Source organism: Nelumbo nucifera, chromosome 4 (genome assembly GCF_055504915.1).
Source record: "Nelumbo nucifera cultivar China Antique chromosome 4, China Antique-T2T, whole genome shotgun sequence".
Classification (NCBI taxonomy): Eukaryota; Viridiplantae; Streptophyta; class Magnoliopsida; order Proteales; family Nelumbonaceae; genus Nelumbo; species Nelumbo nucifera.
In genome coordinates this window covers 87967702-87991855 of record NC_142652.1, presented here as the reverse complement: position 1 = coordinate 87991855, position 24154 = coordinate 87967702, and the positions used below count along the sequence as shown (strand labels likewise).

Here is a 24154-nt window from a genome sequence, read left to right as displayed (position 1 = left end):
AGACGACAAACTTTCCCAGATTCCCCCTGAGCAACAAACCAGGTGGTTGCTCCATATAAACCTCCTCCTGAAGAATTCCATGCAGGAAAGCATTTTTAATATCAAGCTGGTAAAGTGGCCAATCATATGTAGCTGCTAGAGAAATAAATAATCGAACTGAAGTCAATTTTGCCACAGGGGAGAAAGTATCAGAATAGTCCACTCCATATGTCTGTGCATAGCCTTTGGCCACCAGGCGAGCCTCTGATCCATCTGAATTAAATTTGACTGCAAAGACCCACTTGCATCCAACCGCTTTCTTACCAGCAGGTAAATCGACCAGATCCCAAGTACCATTCTCAGTCAAGGCATTCATTTCCTCAAGCATGGCATCACGCCACCCAAGATGGGATAAAGCCTGGTGAACAGTTTTGGGAATCCCTACAGAATCAAGAGAGGCAACAAACGAACAAGAAATAGAGGACAAATGATCATAGGTAACATAAGAGGAAATTGGATAAGTACATTGACGTTTACTTTTCCGAAGAGCAATAGGTAGATCAATATCACTGGGCATTGGATCTGATGACGAATAAGAGACCGGTGCTGGACTTGTCACAGGAGGATTAGGTCGTCGAGAATAGACTTGAGTAATAGGTAGTTTTGGTTGAGAAGGTGGTGGTGGGGGTATTGGAACAACACTAGCGTCTGGACCGGTGACATGATACACTAGTAGATCATCATCCTCTTGTGGACACACAGGTGTAGATGGAGCAGTAAAGAAAGGAAGATGTTCATGGAATGTAACATCAGCTGACACAAGGTACCTGTTCAAGAGAGTAGAAAAACACCTGTACCCTTTTTGGATACGAGAGTATCCCAGGAAGACACATTTTAATGACTTGGGGTCCAATTTGGAAACCTGCGGACGAACATCACGAACAAAACAAGAACATCCAAAGATACGAGGTTCAATAGGAAACACAGATTTATTAGGAAACAAAATCTTATAAGGGATCTGATCATTTAGAACAGTGGAAGGCATGCGATTAATCAAAAAACACGCTGTAGAAACAACATCAGCCCAAAACTGTTTAGGAACATGTGTTTGAAATAAAAGAGCCTTGGCAGTTTCAAGAAGATGTCTATTTTTTCTCTCAGCCACTCCATTTTGAGATGGAGTATCAACACAAGATAATTGATGGAGAATTCCATTATGAGTCATGTAAGTCCGGAAGGAATTAGAGAAATATTCTTTGGCATTATCACTTTGCAATGTTTGTACAGACATATCAAACTGGGTTTTTATTTCAGCACAAAAGGTTTTAAAATGTGAAAGCAACTCAGAACGAGATTTCATTAAATAAAGCCAAGTCATATGAGAAAAATCATCCACAAAGGTAACAAAATATCGAAATCCAGTCTTAGACATAATAGGACAAGGTCCCCAAACATCTGAATGTACTAACTCAAAAGCATGACTAGCCCTTTTATTAACTCGAGAAACAGACGATAGACGATGATGTTTTGCAAACTGACAAGACTCACAATCTAAAGAAGATACATCATGAAACTGAGGAGATAACTTCTTTAACAAAGGTAAAGATGGATGCCCCAACTGACAATGAGCTTCAAAAGGAGATAAAGTACTGGAACAGGCAATGGTCTGAGGTTCCTGGGTATCCAAAATGTACAGACCTCTTGATTCTCGTCCTTTACCAATAATCCTCTTCGTCATAAGATCCTGAAACAGACAATGATCAGGAAAGAATGAGATACAACAGTTAAGAGTACGAGTGAGTTTGCTAACAGATACCAAATTAAAAGAAAATTTTGGTAAACTCAATACAGATGACAAAGAAAGTGTTGGTGTGGGATTGATAGTGCCAGAACCAAGGACAGAAGAAATAGAACCATATGCTAAGGTGACTGAAGAAGGAAAAGTGTGTGATTGGAAAGTGGAAAAGAGACTAGGATTACCTGTCATATGATCTGTTGCACCAGAATCAATGACCCACTGAGAGGAAGAAGAAAGAAGACATGTAATGGTTTTACCTGACTCAGCAAGGGCAGTGATGGACTGAGAGGTGTTCTTTAATGCCTCTTGATACTGGGTAAATTTCGCATACTCATTTGCAGAAATTGTAATGGTCTGATTTGATAATGGATGAGGAGCATCACTCGTAGTTACAACATGAGCTGACTGAGACCCAGAAGACTTCTGGTTTTTCTTTAGCAATTTCTGGCAAGTCCTTTTAGTGTGTCCTGGTTCATGACAATAGTAGCAAACTACTCCCCCTGTGGCCTGAGTTCCAGCATTCCAACCACTATTACTGCCACCTCTGCTACTATTCTGAGAATGAGACCGACCAGTTGATCCACTATTCTGACTGACAAGTGCACTAGGTTGTTGTACAGGTGAGGTATGGGAACCAGTATCTGTACGAAGGACCCTAGTAAAGACCTCTTTTAAAGAGGTAATCTCAGGATTAGACAAAATCTGTGACTTAGCACCATCAAATTGAGGATTAAGGCCAGCTAGAAAACTCATAATAGCCATCTGTTCACGTTGAGTCTGCTGAACTTTGATATCAGTACTGAATGGTAACAAGGCATTCAATTCTTCATAAGTGCGCTTGAAATTCATGAAATAGGTCTGAAGAGACTGATCCTGTTGTTCAGCCCGATAAAATGTCTTGCAAACATAAAAAATAAGGGAAATATTTTCTTTACCAGAGAACAGAAAAGCCAAATATTCCATTAGTGCTTTTACAAACTCATAGTGAGAGACATGACCGACGTACTCATTCTCAATAGAATTGCGGATTTGCAAAAACAATTGAGCGTCAATCCTTAGCCGTTCAGTGCGGGTCTCATCTGTAGGAGGGTCCTTAGTCAGATGGTTGTCCTTAGAGATACTCCGTAAATACAAACGAATAGTCTTACTCCAGTCTAAATAATTAGTTCCGTTTAGTTTTTGTTCAGTGATCTTAGACAGAATGGGGATAACACTAGGCATAGCCAAGTTCTTTTGTTCAACCGCCATCATAAACACAGAAAAATAAAGTTTTAACAACCAGCAAAGCCAATAAAACAGAATCGGCAGCAGATGCAACACCCAAACAGCAAGAAACCACAACTGGCAGCACCGAAATATCAATTGTATAAAAAGAACAGAGAAGAAAGACTTTCCTGATGGGCAAACAAACACCACAGGAGTAACACCGAGGCTGCTGTGCTACTCTCCGACCTGTTGCAGACTTGAAAGCCCTCTCCCGATCGAAGTGAAGAAGAGATGGGTGAAGGTGGGTAGGCCGATCTGGGATTCCACTTCCACTGGTAGGGGCGGTGAGATGCAGATGTCACTCGGAATGGGTGACCTAGAGATCGCAGCTGCTGCTCACTTGGGCAACGTAAAGAATTCAAAGCTGCTCACTTGGGCAGCAGAGGGAAGAAAACCAGAAATTAGTTTCAGACTGGAATTGGTGTCTCCAGCTCTGATACCATGTGATAGAACAAGAATTAGAAGAAATTGATGTCTTTCTATTGAGAAAGTAGTACATATATATACAACCTTGTAGATACTAAAAAGGAAGAAAATCCTACAGCTTGCAGATACAAAAAAGGAAGAAAATCATACAGCCTTGCAGATACAAAAAAGGAAGAAAATTATACAGCCTTGTAGATACTAAAATAGGAAGAAAATCAAAGAAAGAATAATTCCTATAATCAAGCTATTCCTAATTGGGCTAATACTACATATTTACAGCCTATAATTTCGTAACAGGCCCAACTGACTGTGAAGACTTCGATGAGTCGTTATAGAAAATACGACAAACGGGGGTCTCTGCGGGAATATCAGAAGGAGTTTGAAAGATTGGGCAACAGGGTGCACGGATGGACACAAAAGGCGTTGGTGGGCACGTTCATGGGCGGTCTCAATGCTTCGGACATCCTACTAATAGCTGCCTCGAGTTGGTGTAACTTGTCATTAACCCCTAACTCGAGCCTGCTCAAACTTGCTTGGAGTCCTCCAGGCCCAACTTGCAAACTCTCAATTCTTTCTTTGTTGGTTGCCATGGTGCCTAGCTCTGATACCATTGATAGGTCCCAGTCAAAGGTAGAGAGAAATAGAGTATTTTGCTTAGGGTGAGAATAAGACCACAAGAGTTTATTAACTTTCAACTGCCCCATCCATGTGGTGGGGTGGTGTTTAAATACAAAAACTTCTTAACTTCCTACCACTGAGATAGCCTCAAAGTAAGGGATTAGCCTTCTAACTAAATGGCCGATCCCTATGCCTTCTCATACTAACAACTTAACAGAAATAACAAATAACTTATTTGACTCATTCTTGCTTAAGACCAGCTAACAGCATGCTTAAGACTAGCTAACAATCAACAACTATCTGCTTGACCGATTCTTGTGCCTTGACCGAGTCCTGCTCTACTGGGTCCTGCTCTACTGGGTCGTTGCATGGGCCATGCATGATGGGCTGGTTTTGCATGGGCCATGCATGAACATTTTCAGTCCACGTACCTTGGGTTACGCGTGGGTACCTTGTTCGACCTTCGCGGCCCATCAGGATGGGAACTACGGGGAGAGGGTCCATAACTGTTACAGGTAGAGGAACCACAGAGGGAGAAGAAGAGACCCCGACATCTGAGAAAAATGGAACTGATTCAAAGAAGGTGACATCAGAGCACACAAACGATTTATGAAATTTTGGGTTATAACACTTATACCCTTTCTGAGTCATCGAGTAGCCAAGAAAAATACATTTCGTAGCTCGAGCATCTAGCTTGTCTACTCTAGGACCCAAGTGTTGAACAAAACAAACACAGCCAAAGACTCTTGGGGTGAGAGGAAATGGAGACAAAGTAGGAAACAACACAGAGAAAGGGGATTGGCTTCCCAGGATTGACACGGGCATCCTATTTATCAAAAAACAGGATGTAAGAACAACATCACTCCAAAAATGCTTTGGGACATGCGTATTGATCATCAAGGACCGAGCAGTTTCAAGAAGATGTCTATTTTTTCGTTCAGCTACACCGTTTTGTTGCGGGGTGTAGGCACAAGAAGTTTGATGAGTTATTCCATGGTGTTCTAGGTATTGCTGAAGAGATGTATTCTTTGGCATTATCGGAGCGAAGTATTTTCATATGAACACCAAATTGAGTGCGTATTTCAGCATGAAATTTCTGAAAAATAGAGAACAGTTCACTACAGTCTTTCATAAAATAGAGAAAAATTCTTACAGGACCACTTCAATACGAAAGATCTGGGGAAGCTAAAGTATTTCCTAGGAATTGAGGTTGCGAGGTCAAAACAGGGGATCAACCTATGTCAGAGAAAATATGTTCTTGATCTACTTGAAGAAACAGGGTTGTTAGGTGCTAAACCAGCAGAGACTCCTATGGAACTCAATGCCAAGTTAAGTGTGGATGCAGGTGAAGAGTTTGATGATTCTGGAAGATACAAAAGGTTACAGAACAATTAAGAGACTTGGTTAATCTGCTAACAGACATAAGGTTAAACGGGAACTTAGGAACATATAAAACAGATGCTAAAGACAAGGAGGAGAAGTCAACATCACCAACACCACAAATAGGAGATGTAGAGCCATTAGCAAGAGTAACTGACTGAGATGTGGAGGAGCGAGAAAGGGAAGAAAATACATCAAGAGTCCCAGACATATGGTCCGAGGCTCCGAAATCAATGATCCAGGGTGAGGCTTTGGAAGCTAAGCAAGTCATACCTGAATGGGCAAGTGTAGCTGTGTTCTGCTGAGATGTTTAAAGGAACTGCTCATATACTGCCCGTGGTATACTCACCATTTCCTGCCCGGAAGCACAAGCGGGTGTGGAGGGGGTTGGGGCAGTTTGCTGGCTTTCAGTAATTGTGCTACTACTCTTAGATGTAGCATGGTTAGCCCAAGTGTTGGGTGGACCACGCAAATCATAGCAGAAATTAACTGTGTGCCCCTCTAAGCCACAACGTGTACATTTTCTCTGAGCATTACTCCTTCCTCTTCCACGGCCTCCCCCTGACTCTCGGCCTCCAGTCCGGCCACTAGCCCGGTTAAACATGTGTCCACCACGGTTGCTTGGAGGGCCACTGCTGCCACCACCACTTCTACTTCCACGGCCACTCCCTTTAGTCACTACCAAACCAGATCTATCAGAGAAGGAAGAATGTTCCACCGGCTCAATGGATGTCCTTTTAAGACGGGCAAAAACTTCTTCAAGTGAAGGGAGAGCTGATCCCCCCAATATCTGTGCTCTGACAGGCTCATACTCAGCCTTCAAGCCCACAAGAAACCTAGCCACATCAAGCTGTTCACGTTGCTTTTGTTGGATCTGGACATCTAATGTTAGAGGGTGATACACATTTAGCTCATTGCGGATGTTCCTCAAACTTGCATAATACTCCTCTATGCTTTGACTTCCTTGCTTCAAATTGAAGTACTCTTGGTATAACTGATATACCCTAGTTGTGTTGTCTTGTCCAGAGTACAACTTTTTAGCATGATCCCAGATCTCTTTGGCTGTATCTAGGAACATGAAATTCACACTAATCTTTGGTTCCATGCTGTTCCAAAGCCATGTCATTATATGTGCATCATCTTGTTCCCAATCACTGAACCTAGGGGAATTAGAAGAAGGTTTCTCCTCCCTCACATGTTTTACTTTCCTCTTGGCCTTCAAGAACACCTCCATAGATTTTGCCCATGGTACATAGTTCTCACCATTCAACTTGATGGATGTCATTTGAACACTTATATAATCTGAAGAAAGCATGATGCTGGTTTTGTTGTCATTCCCATCTACGGAAGAATCCATCTCAATTATTTCACCTTCAAATATACAACACAACCTCACACTCTTTCACAAGGCTTATCTCACTTATAACATCACCAACCCCAGCTTCTTTAAATACACATTACACACCACACACTAAGGCTGAAATCACTCAGTCTTCACATCAAACACCTGGGCTGCACACTGCAGAACCATTCACCATCAACACACTAAGACTGAAATCACTCAGTCTTCACATCAAACACTTGGGCTGCACACTGCAGAACTGATTACACACAAGGTCTAGGACACAACCACCACCACCACCAATCACCACGACACAACCTCCACCAATCTACTGCTGTTGTGAACTTCAGCAGTCGACAACTCTTCTTTCAGCATACATATGAAGAGAAATGCAGAGAAACACGACTGAAATGCATATCAGTCACACCGAGCATCACCACAACCAACTTTTGAAGCAAAAAGAAAACATTCACAGTCCCTTATTTGGACAAACAACAATAGTGTTCATACCTTCATACCTGTCCACATTCAGCCCTCTCTGATACTGAATAGAGGGTTTAGTATACCACTTCAACGACCACCACAGCAATGACCGGAGGCATTCTCACCTCCAGGCCCACAAAACGACAACTCCTTTTCAGCCCCTTATCGAACCTCCACTTAGGTCAGTCGAAAAAGAAGATGATTGTAAAAGTTGGCGGCGAACCCAGAAAGAGAACAACAACAAGAAAGAAATAAGGATACGACCTTACAGCTCTGATACCATGTGAATAAACCCTAGTTGATTCTAGGTTAAAGTAGAGAAGAAGGAAGAAGAAAGAAAAGAGAAAGAAGAAGAAGAGTATTCGGCCAGACTAGAAGAGAGAATGTGTAAAAAAATCACTCTCCTAGCCGACCCACTTGAATTTTATTCATAAAACTTAGAGTTACAAGAAAGACAGTTTTGTCCCTCATATAAGATGGGACACATAACTTAAACTCAGATACAATAGACTTTTCACTTTCAAGAAGATAAACCAGAATGACCAAAATACCCTTGACTCGAGCATTCCAACAAAAGGAAAGGTATGCAAGCTGAAGAGATCTCTTTATGGACTAAAACGGTCCCCTAGAGCATGGTTTGAGAGGTTTAGGGCTGCCCTTGTTAACTTTGGCTATGTATAGACACAGTCTGATGATCATACTCTCTTTGTGAAGAGGAGAGGATTCCTGGCAGTTTACCTGATTGTGTATGTTGATGATATTGTTGTGACTGGTAATGATGTCTCAGGAATTAATGATCTCAAATCTTTTCTTCATACAGAGTTTGAGATCAATGATCTGGGGGAATTGAGATACTTTCTTGGCATAGAAGTTGCTAGATCCAAGGATGGGATTCTTATCTCTCAGAGGAAGTATGTTCTTGATTTGCTCTCTGAAACAAGGAAGATGGGTTCTAGACCAGTTGCTACTCCTATTGATATGAGTCATAAACTCTCTTCCAGAGACTCCTTGGAAAACTTCTTTATCTATGCATGACTCAGCCAGACATTGCATATGCTGTCAGTTGCATCAGCTAATTCATGCATGCTCCCTGGGATACTCATATGGCAGCAGCAGAGCGAATTCTGTGTTATTTGAAGGGCTCCCCTAGAAAGGGAATTCTGTTTGCCAAGCATGGCCATATGAAACTTGAAGCCTATACAGATGCTGACTGGGCTGGAAACATTGATGACAGAAGATCTACTTTTGGGTACTGCAGCTTGGTGGCAGGTACTATTGTCTCTTGGAGAAGCAAGAAACAATCTGTTGTTGCTCGATCTTCAGTAGAAGCAGAATACAGAGCCATGGCACATGGAGTTTCTGAACTATTGTGGCTAAAATCATTGATGGAGGAACTGGGGATTGAGCATGATAAGCCAATGATGTTATACTGTGATAATCAGGCCACCATCAACATTGCTCACAACCCAGTACAACATGAAAAAACTAAGCATATTGAAGTTGACAGACACTTCATTCGAGAAAGAGTGGCTTCTGGTGAAGTGTGTCTACCTTTCATCACCTCTGAAGGACAGTTAGCAGATTTCCTCACCAAGGGCATTCCCAAGGCTAAACTTCAACATGATACTGGCAAGCTTGGCATGATTGACATCTATGCTCAACTTGAGGGGGAGTGTAGAGAAGATGGGCCGAATGGCCCATAGGCTGTTTATCCTTTTTTATCTTTTATGTTCTTTGCTGTAATGGGCCTTATTCTGGGCCTATTCTTTCTATGTTATGTTCTTTTAATTTCTTGCCCAAACTAAGGGCCTCTCTGTAAATTATCAAAGTTTAACTTAATAAAATAGTGTTAGGGGTGTAAGAGTGAGATTACGGTTCGAAACTCTCTTACTCTGAACCCCTATTGCCGCCATCTTCTTCTTCATCTTCTCTTCCTTAGAAGAATGATTTCCGTTATTTTATTTTGATTTCTGCATCTGTTCTAAACAGTCATCTATTCTCAAAAGACTGTTTTTCTTCTATCTTCAAAAACTCTTCTATTTCTTTCCTTACATAAATTCCAGCAGATAGCAAAAGGTATGCAACTCCAAATTAGCATGGCTTTCTTACTGCTTCTGAGCTTTGGCTATGATGAGAAGATCTCTGAATGACACCTGTAGGACAGATGAAGTTTCTAATTATAATGTATTACACCCAAGGTTAGCATAAATCTGTTTGCATTAATAATGGATGAACTAACTAAACATTTATATCCTGTGGTCTATGTTGTTTGTTAATGATATAGTATTTGATTGACAAGAGTAAAGATGGACTAAATGTAAAGCTAGAATGATTGATAGATGCTATGGACCCAAAAAAACATGTATTGCAATTTCAGTGGAAAGAGTACTAAAAATGGAGGTGTAATTAAGATCAAACTGATCACTTTTGTTACCTTGAATTGATTATCTGTAATGAGAGAGAAATAAGATTAGAGCTAGGTTGGATAAAATGAAGGAGTTTATCTGGTTTGTTTTATGACCCATACATACAAATGAGACAAAAGAAACATTCTATAAGGTTGCTAGAAGACTAGCAATATTATATTGAGCAAAGTGCTGAGCAATTGGAAATGACGGAAATTCAATTGAGATGGCTTGTCTATGTCCATAGATGATTAATGACTGCACTAAGAGTGACCTGTTGAAAGTAGAAGGGACCAAAAGAGCAAGGAGAAGAACAAAGAAAACTTGGATTGATGTGGTAAGAAATGACCTAAGGGCTATCTATTTAATAGGAAATATGGCTCTTGATAGATTGGAAAGGTGGGATATGATTCATATAGACAACCCCAAATTGTTGAGATTGATGCTGAGTTGAGTTAAATTTTTAAGTGGTCTGTATAAATTGATCTTGGTTACTTAAAATGTAGCAGGCCATTATAAGGAATGAATCTTTTGTCACTTCCCCTAGTGCTTAATCTTGCCAATTTTCTTTTAGGTCATTTGGACTTGATTTTTCACTTCAGCAGAAAATATACATATTTATGGTTGAGCCACTACTTCTATTTTGAATGGATTAACCTTAACCCTTGTTCCAGGTCAGAACTTGAAAGAGTTGTTCAAGGGACTGCAATAGTGCAATGACATGGGCAATTGTCTCATTGATGATGGATCTGGGTGCTTAACATCTTCCTGTTCTTGAACTTTATCTTAACAACAAACATTGGTGTTTATTTTTCAAGTTTGTGATGCACGTGTTCAGATGCCAAGACCTGTTTCTTTTCTTTTTAAAAATGTCAGTGGCTTCAAGTGATGCCATGATACAGTTTTGCTTTAGATGATTTCAATTTCTCATCCTTGTTTATTGATGTGCTAATAAAATGAGATCCAAATGCATGTGGATGTTAAAGTTAGTAAATTTCATGGAATAACTACTACACCACCCCTTGTGATTTATGGTCCCAAATTGATCTAGACAATGTTTTTGAATTTTTATAAGAGTCAAATTATGACTTTATGTAATCTTATTTTACTTTTAGTTGAAGCTTAAGAGTATTTATTTCTTTTTCTTAAGCACATCCTACTTTTGCTAAAGGGGACATAACCCTTGTACTTTGTCAAAAATACATGTTTGAAAAGAAAATACCCTTCCATATTAATTTCTATTATAAATTTATCTTTTGGTAGGGGATTTTCCCCAGTTTATCAAATCAACCCTCCTTTTAAATCCTCATAAGTTTATTTAAAGTAGTAGATGGCCAAATATAGTATCTCCAAGTAGTCACCTTATTGTAATGTTCATGTAAGAAAATTCAATCTTGAACAGTGGTAAAAATAATTAGGTATTAGAAGCTCATAAAAAAGGATATTAGAATACCAGACATTCATTGCTTCTTTGGTTGAAACAATTGAAAAGTAGCTACATGATGTTAATCATTTGATAGAATAAGCTAAACAATCTGATAGAGAAGTAGATCTGGTAACAATTAAAGATGTGATAGTATGGTCGCTAGAATACTAGTTAATGTTCTCTTGTAATCTTTCTTATGTTTCTCCTTTTCTCAACTCATCCATCTTGTTTTTCATTTTTGTGATTGTTCAATCCTTTTTTTCTGGGCTTTGTTGTCCACTTTGCAATTCTGGTGTGGTGTACAAAGAGGATTTTGTTCTTCAACCTGGCTGTCATTTTATTGTTTTCCCATATTTCTTCAAGGGTTTGGTATGATTTTGCATATGTATCATAGTGGCTTTGTTTTGTGTACTATCATGAATGGAATGCGTTGGATAATTATATTGACTCCTTTTACTGTCTTATGATTGGTCTTTTCCTTCTATACAAGTTTTAATGGATGTGTTGGATACTTACATCATCTCTGTTTACTGTCAAATGATTGATCTTTTTTTTTTTTTTCTTGTTATACAGGTTTTGGGTGCATTTGGTGATGTCTTACATTTTTTCAATATGGACATGCTATGTGCTCTATAAAGAATATGATAAAATAGCTTCTATGAGGCTTCATTTTCTTGCATCTCAGAATCGTCGTCCGGATCAATTTACAGTAAGTTTCTCTAAGATTTTAGAAATTAGAACCTGTCTTGATCTCTTTTCAATATGAATAGATGAGTGACAAGTTTTCTTTGTAGGTCCATTATAACTTATTCCTTGTCATTTCATGCCATCTTTAGGCATTCTACCCAGTTTTTTGAAATATCAGGACTACTTTATGTTTTCTGTTCATAGTTTTAATGCCTTGATTGCTTAGCTACATAAATGTTGCTTGTTCTAACTTCTAACATTGTTGTGTTTAAAGTAAGTGAATGTTTTTTAAAAAAATGTCTTTTATGTTGAGTGAATGGAACTGTTGGGTGGTGCTTCCAAGGTTCAAAATTTTGACATGATACGCCCTATCTGTCGTATCGTATCGTATTGGTGGACTGTCAATACATGAAATACGAGTCTTTCAAGGGGTAGGCTGTCAATGTAGTTCGTACAAGAGAGAACACAGCAGATTTGGGGGTGTCTAATGTGTCGACCACACCAAGAAGGGGCTATTTATATTAAAATATGTAAAAAGACACTTTTGTCCTTATAATACAATAAGTAATGTACAAGGTAAAAAGAATAGAAAACGAATGGTGCAACAAGAAGCAAAATTACAATTCAGCCCTCACTATCTCTATCTTTACACTCCCCCTCAATTTGATGTAGTGGCACTATCATCGGTTTGTCCATTAGAAAGGAATGACTGGCCCTAGTCATAGCCTTTGTGAAAATATTTGCCAATACATGAAGCAATGAAATCTGCCGATAGTAAGGAGATCTCTTATAAAATGACAATCCACTTCAATGTGCTTCGTCCTTTCATGGAAGACAGGATTAGCTGCAATTGTGATGCACTTAGATTGTTAGCCAATAAAGGAACAAGAGATGATTTAGCAATATTAAGGTCATGTAGGAGTGACTGGAGCCAAATAATCTCACTACACACTGAGGAAATGGCTCTATATTCTGCTTTAGTGGATGACTTGGAAACAATTTGTTGCTTCTTACATTTCCAAGATACAAGAGAATCACCAAGAAATATGTGTTAAAATTCGGTTAATCTTTAAGTACAGTACCGAAGGGGTACTATTGTATTTTCCTCCTTTTATTTTTTACTAAAAGTATGGGTTAATTTGATGTAGTGGTACTATTGTATTCGGTTAATCTTTTGTCGCCCTAGTATAAATACTAAAAGTTGGTGCCGCCAGCCTTATCTTTTGACTCTCAAATCTCTCTTCTCTCTTCCTCTCTTCTCTCCTGTATAACATGGTATCAAAGTGGGACTATCAGATCTGAAAGGAGAGATCGAGTGAACCTCTTCCGCATCAGACTATCAGATCTTCCTTCGCCAGCTACTGTTTGGGTTATTGAAGATCCAATTTTTTTTACAACGAACTGAAGTAACTTCTCTCCCTTCCTCCTTTTTTCCTTTTTTTTCTGGTCATGTCCCAGGACAGAACCTGTTCTAGGTCTGATTGTTGGATGTGAGGTGATCAACACCCCTTTCTTTCCCTTTTTGTGGGATCTGCTGATCCCTGTGTAGGCTGTAGGTCGGTGATGACCTTTGTATGCTGCAACAGCAGCCTTTATGATGAACTTGTAGGTCAGGGGATGACCTGTACATGCTACGACAGCAACTATATTTGATGTGTAGGTCAAGAGATGACCTGTATGTGCTGCAACAGCAGCCGTATTTGATTCTATAGGTCAAGAGATGACCTGTTAGTGCTGTACAACAGCTATATTTGATTCTGTAGGTCAAGAGATAACCTGTTAGTGCTGTAACAACTACTTTTTTTTTTTTTTTTTTTTTATTAAAGAGCTGAGTTTCAGAAGGGAAAAGGAGGTGTTTTCTTTCTTGGTGTTAGACTGCTCTTTTTAAGTTTTTGTGCCCACTTTAAGAGTGGTCTGAAACTGTGATCATGAGTGGTGAAGATTCTGCAATATCCAGTGTTTCCTCAATGCAGAATGGAATAAGTGGGGGTGTGGATCTGTCCTTTCCCATAGCTTTTATCCCCTTGGATGGCTTAAATTATTTAGAATGGTCGAGAGGGATCAAGTTATACATTACTGCAGGGGGAAAAATAGGATATATAAATGGGAGAATTAAAGAACCTAATTCTGGGAGTGCTAAGTATGATAGATGGAACCAAGAAAACAACATGGCCATGTCCTGACTTTTAGTGTCTATGCAACCTCAAGTGAGAAGGAACTTTATGTGGGCTGAAACGACTTATGAGACTTGGGAACAGACAAAATAAACCTATTCTGAGCTACGTCACTATGCAAAAATCTATCAGTTACAGGCAGAATCATCTACTTGTAAACAGGGGGAGAAGAGTCTTTCTATGTATTATTCAGACTTGACCTCTGTCTGGAAGGAGTTAGATCATTATCAAAGTGTGGACTGGAAGTGTGATGAAGATGCAAAAGTGTACAAGAAACTTGTTTCCCAACAAGGAGTGTTTGCTTTTCTCCATGGCTTGAGTCCTGTATGTGAATCTATCAGAGTCCAGATCCTAGGCAGCAAGGATCTTCCATCTGTCCAGGAGGTTTATGCATTAGTACAGTCAGAGGAAAGCAGAAGGAATTTGATGAATAATTCTGGAGAGGATGCGGTTGTATTGGCAGCGAAAGGGAATGTTACTACAAGTGGGGGAAATATCTTTAAGAAGGGGGACTTTCATATAAGGGTGGATGACAAAGATAAACTATGGTGCACCCATTGCCAAAAACCCCGACACACCTGTGATACACGTTAGGATCTTCATGGGAAGACAAAATGGGCTCAAGATTTGAATAAGAAGCAAGGTTCAGATCTGAATAAGAAGTCAGGACAGCAAGGTACAAGAAAGCTCACTATTGGCAAACATGGCTACTCAGGAGAATCAACTCCCTATTACTACTGTGACTTAGACACACACCTTTGGTTCTGACCAGATGTAAATCAGTACTAAAATATTAGGTGTAAATTTGAAGATTAGAGGGAAAAAGGAAGAAGAGAAGTAAGAACAGCAGTACAAGAGAAGAAGATGGTGAAAAGAGAAGGGAGAAGAAGAAGATTCGAATTATCTTCCCTTTCTCCTCTAATCCTTTTTTATTAAGAATGAATGTTAGAGTAATGACAAGTATGCCCTTAAGTGGGTGGCCAGCTAGGCAGTAACATAAAGAGATTAAACAAAAATAAATAACAGGCCCATTAGCCAACAAGAAAAAAAAAGATATTACAAAAGAAGATACTAGGACCCATTCGGCCCAGTCTCTTTACACTCCCCCTCAAGCTGAGCATAGATGTCAATCATGCCCAGCTTGCTTATATAGTGTGTCATTTTCCCTCTTGGAACTCCCTTGGTCAAGATATCAGCCAATTGTTCGTCTGATGTGATGAATGACAAGCAAACTTCTCCTGAGGAAACTCTTTCCCTTATAAAATGTCTATCAACCTCAATGTGCTTAGTTCTGTCATGTTGAACAGGATTATGTGCAATGTTGATAGCTGCTTGGTTGTCATAGTAGAGCATTATTGGCTTCTCGTAGTCAACCCCCAATTCTTCTAAAAGGGACCGTAGCCACAGTAATTCTAACACACCATGTGCCATTGCCCTGTATTCTGCTTCAGTTGAGGATCTAGCAACTACAGACTGTTTCTTACTCCTCCATGACACAATGTTCCCAACGATTAGAGCACAATAACTTGAGGTGGATCTCCTATAATCAATACATCCTGCCCAATTAGCATCAGTAAAAACTTCCAGCTTTATGTGTCCATGTTTGGCAAATAGAATACCTTTCCCTGGAGTACCTTTCAAGTAACACAGAACCCTTTCTACAGCAGCTAAATGAGTATCTCTGGGAGAATGCATAAATTGACTGATAACACTTACTGCATAGGAAATATCTGAAACACCCCCTTATCAGATAAAAGCTCACCATCTGTAGCAGAAAGCTTATGACTGGGATCAATAGGAGTGGAGATTGGTTTAGCTCCAAGTTTACTAGTCTCAGCAAGGAGGTTAAGGACATATTTACGCTGAGAAATGAAGATACCATCCTTAGACCTAGCAACTTCAATGCCCAAAAAATACGAAGATCTCCCAAATCCTTGATCTCAAATTCAGAGTTGAGAAATCTTTTTAGTTTACTGACCTCTTGAGTATCATTACCCGTGACCACAACATCATCAACATAAACTATCAAGAAGGTCACCAGAGAGTCATTTCTCTTCAAGAACAAGGTATGATCAGATTGAGTTTGTGTGTAGCCAAAAGAGATGAGCAGCCCTAAACCTCTCAAACCAAGCCCGACGAGACTGTTTGAGACCATAAATAGATTTCTGCAGTTTACACACCTTGCCCTGTATTTCCTTCCCATACACCCCTAGAGGCAAAGACATATAGACCTCTTCATGTAGGTCTCCATTCAAGAAGGCATTTTTAACATCAAACGGGTGTAGGGGCCAATCAAAAGTAGCGGCTAGAGATAACAAAACCCTGACTGAGGTCATCTTAGCTACAGGAGCAAATGTCTCAAGATAGTCAATACCATACATTTGAGTGTAGCCCTTAGCAACCAGCCTAGCCTTAAACCTCTCAATAGATCCATCAGAGTGATATTTAATGGTAAACACCCATTTACAACCCACTGGTTCCTTCCCTTCAAGCAAGTCAACAATATCCCAAGTATGGTTCTTATGCAAAGCATCTAGTTCAGCCATCATAGCATCCCTCCATTCAGGTTTAGATAAGGCTTCCGGTACGGACCTGGGTGTCACATGGGAAGAAACAGAAGCAAGAAAAGAGTAGTAGGAAGGAGAGAGAAGGTTGTAAGACAGGTGTTTGGAGATACAATGGGCTGTACACTTCTGCTTGCCCTTGAGGAGAGCAATAGGAAGGTCAAGGTCTGGGAAAGATGTAGATGGGTCAGAAGAAGGCTGACCTGTTACCTCAGTAATGATGGGAGGAGCAAGAGGATCTTCTGTAGGAGTGGAAACAACCTGCCCATGTCTGAATCTGTGCCTTTGGTACCACCTTTGGAGAACAGGATGCGGAGGAATTATAGGAGAATGAGGTGGAGGAGGAGGAGGAATAGGAATATCGGAGGTAGGTCAAGTGGGAGAAGTAGACACCTCATGATAGGACTCAAGAGGAATGGGAAGAGGAACAGCTGGAGACATAGCAAAGGGCTCTTCAGATTTCTCCCCCTCAGGAGAAATGCTAAAGAATGGAGTCAACTCAGCAAATGTGACATCCCAAGATACAAAGTGGGTGCCACTAACTTGATCAAAACAACAATATCCCTTCTGTGTGGAAGCATATCCCAGAAAAACACATTTACGAGCCTTAGGTTCAAACTTGTCCCTTTGATGACTATGAATATGCACATAGCAAGTGCACCCAAAAACACGGAGAGGAAGAGAAAAAGTATCCTCATCTGGGAAGAGAAGGCTAAAGGAGGTTTTGAAGTTAAGGACCCGGGAGGGCATACGGTTGATCAAAAAAGTAGCAGTAAGAACAGCATCTCCCCAAAATTTTATAGGAACATGGGATGCAGACAAGAGGGATCTGGCAACTTCAACCACATATCTGTTCTTCCTTTCTGCCACCCCATTCTGTTGTGGAGTGTAGGAACAAGAACTTTGATGAATAACCCCAAAAGTTTCAAGATAGGCGGAGAGGGTTTTCTCAAAATACTCCTTAGCATTATCAAAACGGAATATTTTGATCCGAGTGTTAAACTGGGTGAGGATGAGTTCATGAAATTTTTGCACAATAGTTTGTACTTCATCCCTGGATTTCATGAGATAAATCCAAGTGTAACGAGAGTAGTCATCAATAAAAAGGATAAAGTACCTGTAACCCCCCATAGTTGGCAAATGATATGGCCCCCACATGTTAGAGTGAACAATATGAAAAGGAGAAAGAGATATTTTATTGCTTACTGAATAAGAATGTCTACAATGCTTTGCCAGTTCACACGACTCACAATGAAGACTCGATAAAGACACTACCTTAAACATATCTGGAAACAAATAACTCCAAGCAGAAAATGACAAATGACCAAACCGAAAGTGACATAACAATACTTTGTTAACAGACTCTTAACAAAACTGACTCTAAGGAAACTCCATGAGGTGGTCAAAAGCTCGATCCGGTGTGTCCAGCAAGTATATTCCGTTCGCCTCATGGCCACTCCCAGCCATCCTCTGAGATTGTAGGTCCTAAAAAACACAATGAGTGGGAAAAATGCTTATGCTATAATTCATGGATTTAGTTAAGCTGCTAACAGATAAAAGGTTTCTGTTATGTTTAGGGACATGAAGGACAGAGGATAAATAAAGGGTGTCAGAGGTCTTTATATCTCCTTTACCAGAGATAGGAGCAAGAGATCCATTAGCAAGAGATATTTTCTCTTTGCCAGAGAGAAGGTGGTATGAGCAGAAGAGATTAGACACGTTGGTCATATGGTCTGATGCTCCAGAATCAATAATCCAAGGGGCTTTATGATTACCTGAAATTGAAGCATGATTTGTAGAAGCACGAATACCTGAGTGAGCAAATGCAGATGAAGATGATGTGTTGTTGTCGGAAGAATGAGATGAAGAAACAGTAGCTTCCAAGTGATTTAGTAGCCTCCCATACTTTTCAAAATCCGCCTTCATTGTTGCCAACTGCTTTATGGTTGATTTTTCTTCACTCTCCTTATTTCCTCCTTCAGGTACTGTAGCAGCATTAGCTGTCTTAGGCTTTCCTACCTGACTGCCCTTCTTAGAGCTGTTGTTATTCTTAAACCTATCAGGAAGAAGCTCAAGATGAAGCTTCCAGCAAGTGTCCTTTGTATGCCTCGGTTTCTTGCAATATTCACATATCTGCTCCTTTTTCTCAGTAGGACCCTTTGGCTTTATTCCAGCATGTGCAAAGTGTTTTGTAGGTGGACCCTGCAACTGAACCTGCCACCTACTCTCCTCACTGCTTACCATAGCGTATGCCTGGGAAAGAGTAACCTCATCTCTGGCCAGGATATTTTGCCTAATAATGTCAAACTCAGGGTTGAGTCTAGTGAGAAATTCAAACACCCTATTTCTCTCCACCAACTTCCTATACATTTCAGCATCATTCTTACTCTCCCATACAATTGTCTCCATAACATCAATTTCTTGCCATAGGGATTTCAGTATCGAGTAGTAGATTGCTACACTCTTCTCCCCCTATCTTATGTTCTTCACATCACTTTTCAACTTATAGACTCTGGCTAGTTTCAACTTCTGTGAATAGGTCTCAGTAACACTGTCATATCTCCTTAGCCGAAGATATCCAGAGACAATGCTGACTTATATGAGGATGCATAGAATTGACCAACCATCCTATGACAGTATAGTTCTCTTGCATCCATCTCTCAAATTCAGGGTGTGTCTCTTCGGGTTTCACTTTACTACCTGTGAGATACTCGGGTTTTCCTCTACTACAGACATAAATTCTTATAGACTGTGCCCAGGCAAGGTAATTTGTCCCATCTTGCTTGATTGTGGTCACACTAGTCAAAACGGAATCTACCGAGCCAAGGCCGGAAACCGGCACTTGCTTGAACTCACTTCTGTATGGCTCCATTAATCAAACGAAAATTAAAGAACCAGAAATTTTGTCTATATAAACTTACTTGAAGTCAAGCTAGAACCTAGATGCTTAAAAACTAGGGTTTTACTCCGTCTAGATGTTGGAAAGGAAGAGAGAAGATGCAGCCGCTCCTACCCAGAGCTTCCCAATCTCTTCCAAACCTGAACCGCCCTCCTTTAGGAGTCCATAGACACCTCTCAAGCACAGAGCGTCACACCCAAAGCTTCACTTTTACCTGTACGTTCGAAAATCTCTGATCGGCTAGGGCTTTAGGCAGCAATAGAACAACACCACTTCTTGGCAATATCCAACCAGATTTAAACTGTCCAAACCCTCCACCAACTAGGCTAGAGATCCTCTGAACTATAGAGAACCTATCTCTCCATACACTCTTAATCTAAGGGTGTATGGGAAAAGAGGAAGAAGAAAAAAAAAGGAAGAAATAAACCTGCTCTGAATCAGTCCTCAAATATTAGGTGTAAATTTGAAGATTAGAGGGAAAAGGGAAGAAGAGAAGTAAGAGCAGCAGTACAACAGAAGAAGATGGCAAAAAGAGAAGGGAGAAGAAGAAGATTCGAATTATCTGCTTTTGTCCTCTAATCCTTTTTTATTAAGAATTAATGTTAGAGTAATGACAAGTGTGCCCATAAGTGGGCGGTCAGCTAGGCAGTAACATAAAGAGATTAAACAAAAAGAAATAACAGGCCCATTAAGAGAGGCCCATTAGCCAACAAGAAAAGAAAAGATATTACAAGAGAAGATACTATGACCCATTCAGCCCAGTCTCTTTACATGACCCAAGGGTGGATATAATCAATTCCTTCCGTAACCATTTAGAACTCTATGGTAGGGCAATTTGTCAGATGGATGCTCCTCCTCCCTCAACTTCATTTGCTTCTATATCAGGTAACACTGCCACAACTTTCCATGTATTGTCCCATTTCTTTTACTCTCCTTGGATAATTGATTCTAGAGCGTCTAAACATATGACTGGAAAGTCCTCTTATTTTTAGACCTATCACCTCCTCTCTGGAAGAGACAAGGTGAGACTAGCTGATGGATTGCACTCTACCATAGCTGGTCAAGGAACCATTTCTCTTCCTTTTGGCCTCACCCTGTCTAATGTTTTACATGTTCCGAAATTTCCTATTAATTTGTTCTCTGTTAGTAGTATCACTAATTCTTTAAACTGCTCAGTGACCTTTTTCCCTTCTTACTGTGTGATCTAGGATTTGGCCTCGCGGAAGACAATTGGTAGGGGACGTATGGTGGATGGGCTTTACATGCTGGAGAATAAGGCTGGTCTTACAGTCACAGAGTCTAAGAGTCAGTCTAGTAAGAGTTAGGTCTATTTATGGCATAGTCGTCTTGGTCATTTATCTTTCAAGTCTTTAAAAATGGTGTTTCCAGAGTTGTTTAAGTCAGTGTCAGTGTCAGAATTTACATGTCAAACTTGTCAATTGAGTAAGCATTGTAGAACTCATTTTTCTTCAAAGAATAATAAATCTGAATTCCCTTTCCATATTGTTTATTCTGATGTTTTGGTCCTTGTTACTTTACCATCTGAGAGTGGCTACAAGTGTTTTTTTACCTTTATTGATGATTACTCCAGATATACATGGGTGTATCCCATGCGAACCAGGGATGAAGTACCAAAAATTATTCAAGATTTTCAGTGAATGATCTTCACCCAATTTCAAACTGAAATCCAAGTTTTTCAATCCAACAATGCCAAAGAATATTTTAATAAACGAAGTTCTTTGCTTTGCATGGATCACTTCACTGTAGCTCATGTGCCCGAACATCACGACAAAATGGTGTTGTTGAAAGAAAGAACTGGCATCTTCTTGAAGTGGCCCGGAGTTACTAATTCATATGAATGTCTCGAAACATTTTTGGCTTGAGGCTGTCCTTTGTGCTACCTATCTCATTAATTGTATGCCCTCTCGCTGATTAGAGTGCAAATCCCCACATCAACTTCTTTTTCCTAAGGCTCATCTTCTTTCTATTCCTCGTGTATTTGGTTGTCATTGTTTTGTTCAAAATCTATCATCCACTCGTGGAAAATTGGATCCTCGTGCTATTCCTTGCATCTTCTTGGGGTAATCTCTCACTTAGAAGGGATACTAGTGCTTTGATCCCGTCTCTCGGAGGTATTATGTTTCTATGGATGTCTCTTTCTTTGAGAGTGAGCCTTTCTTCCCTGTTTCTCCTCAGGGGGAGTGTAGGAATAAGGAGAAATTAGTTCAACTCCCTCCTCTTCTTGATCCTCCTCCATTTCGTGTTTTCCTTCGTTGTCACAAAGGCCATGTTCAAGAGCTGTGGAGCACCTAGAAGCTATACCACCAATGCCATCAAACTCTCCCGAGGCGGATCCTACCCAACCTGGTACCTTGGTTCCCATTGATGTTCCTAACCCTATTGTTATTGATACTTCTATTGCTAATGACCTTGACCTTCCTATTGCTCACCAGAAGGGTATTAGGTCTTGCACCATTAAACACCCCATTTCCCACTTTGTTTCCTATGAAAACATTTCATCTTCCTTTCTTCCATTGACAGTGTTCCTATTCCTAAGAATGTGGCAGAAGCTCTTTTGGTGCTTGAATGGACAAATGCTATGAAGGAAGAGAATAATGCTTTACATAAAAATGGCACATGGGAATTAGTAGATCTTCTTGAGGGGAAGGAACCAGTTGGATGTAAATGGGTTTTCACAGTAAAACATAGGGCTGATGGTACATTGGAGCGGTATAAAGCTCGTTTAGTGGCAAAGGGGTTTACACAAATGTATGGAGTGGATTATGTAGAAACTTTTGCACCCGTTGCTAAGATGAACTCCATTAGAGTCATTTTATCCTTAGCTGCTAATCTTGATTGGGACCTTCATCAACTACACATCAAGAATGCCTTTCTAAATGGTGACCTTGAAGAGGAAGTATTCATGGTACAACCCCCTGGTTTCCGGGCTCAAGGTAATGAACAGAAAGTGTGTAGGTTAAAAATCATTATATGGCTTGAAACAATCACCGAGAGCTTGGTTCAGCAGGTCTCATGTAGCGGTTCAGCAAAGAGGATACAAGTAGTGTCAATCTGATCACACATTGTTTGTGAAAAGAGGGGAAGAGAAAATTGCAGCACTGATAGTATATTTTGATGGTATAGTTATCACTGGTGATTGGAAGGATGAAATTCAAAAGTTGAAGAGATTTCTATCTACCTAGTTTGAAGTGAAAGATCTAGGTCCTCTAAGGTACTTCCTTGGGATTGAAGTTGCCTGCTCACAAAAGGGTATCTTCATTTTTTAAAGAAAGTATGTCCTAGATCTACTCCAGGATACAAGAAAATTGGGAGTGAAGCTGGTTGATTCTCCTATTGATCCTAATCACAAATTAGGTGACTGTCAAGGTGAAGCCATCGAGGGTGTGAAACAGTTTTAGAGACTTGTAGGAAGATTGTTATATCTTTCTATGATTCAACTAGCCATTGCTTATGTAGTGGGTGTTCTTAGCCAATTCATGCATGCCCCTAAGACTACGCACCTTGAAGTTGTTGAAAGAGTTCTCAGATATCTTAAGAAGTTTCCAGGTGTAGGCTTATTGTTTCACAAGCACGGGCATTTGAAAGTTGAAGTGTATACCGATGCAAATTGGGCAAGGTCCTTGAATGACAGGAAGTCGACCAGCGACTACTGTACCTTTGTGGGAGGGAACCTAGTTACCTAGAGAAGCAAAAAGCAGAATATGGTAGCTAGGTCTAGTGCTGAAGCTGAATATAGGGCAATGTTTGATGGAGAGGATGAAATTATGTGGCTAAAAGTTTGTTGAGTGAGTTGGGTTTTTCAATTGATGGACCTATGACTCTATTCTGCGATAACAAAGCAGCCATAAACATTGCTACTAATCCAATGTTGCATGATAGAACTAAACGCATCGAAGTCGACAAACATCTTATCAGAGAAAAAGTCATCACAGGGGAAGTGTGTACCCCTTATGTTAGTTTTGAAGACCAACTTGCAAACATCTTCACAAAAGGGTTACATCACTCACGACATCATGATTTATGTGACAAGTTGGGCATGATTGACATCTATGTCCCAACTTGAGGGGGGAGTGTTAAAAGTCGATTATTCTTTAAGTACAATACCGCAGGGGTACTATTGTATTTTCCTCCTTTTACGTTTTTTATGTTTTGTCACCCTAGTATAAATACTAAAAGTTGGTGCCGCCAGTATTATCTTTTGACTCTCAAATCTCTCTTCTCTCTTCCTCTCTTCTTCTCTCCTGTATAACAATATGCACCACCCAGTGGTAGATCTTCTAGTATATGGACAACCAGCCCAATCGGCATCTGCATAAGCAGAGAGCTGAAGTGACAAGGTGGATGGGAAGAACACACCATAGGAAACTATCCCCTGGATATATCTAATGATATGGTGTACAATTGTCATGTGAGGTTGATGCAAAACAAAGACAAATTGACTTACAATCTGGGCTGCATATGAAATGTCTAGGCGTGTCATTGTACTATAGTCTTAGTCTTAATTGTAAGGTTTAGAGATGTTGAAGAGTGAAGAGAAGAAGTGTTGAGAATGCTTGGTGTGGCACTGTTCACACCAAGAGATTTTTCATTTTTTCTTCACAAGCAAAATTACAAAGGTTCCCTTGAATAGGCACCTAAATACAAAAAAAATCACAAAAGGACAGAAATGCCCTCACACTCTTAACA

The 24154-nt window shown here is 40.1% G+C and overlaps 1 protein-coding gene across 5 annotated transcripts in view; it reads left to right on the top strand.

Annotated features, from left to right (window-relative positions):
• The window catches only part of LOC104612727 (hyperosmolality-gated Ca2+ permeable channel 1.7-like), a 141564-nt gene that overhangs the window by 14041 nt on the left and 103369 nt on the right, over positions 1 to 24154 (top strand). For all 5 annotated transcript variants that reach the window (XM_088902554.1, XM_088902553.1, XM_088902552.1 and 2 more), the window contains one exon: positions 11697 to 11832. In XM_088902554.1, the coding sequence (XP_088758680.1) occupies positions 11697 to 11832 (136 nt within the window). The remainder of the gene's footprint in view (positions 1 to 11696; positions 11833 to 24154) is intronic.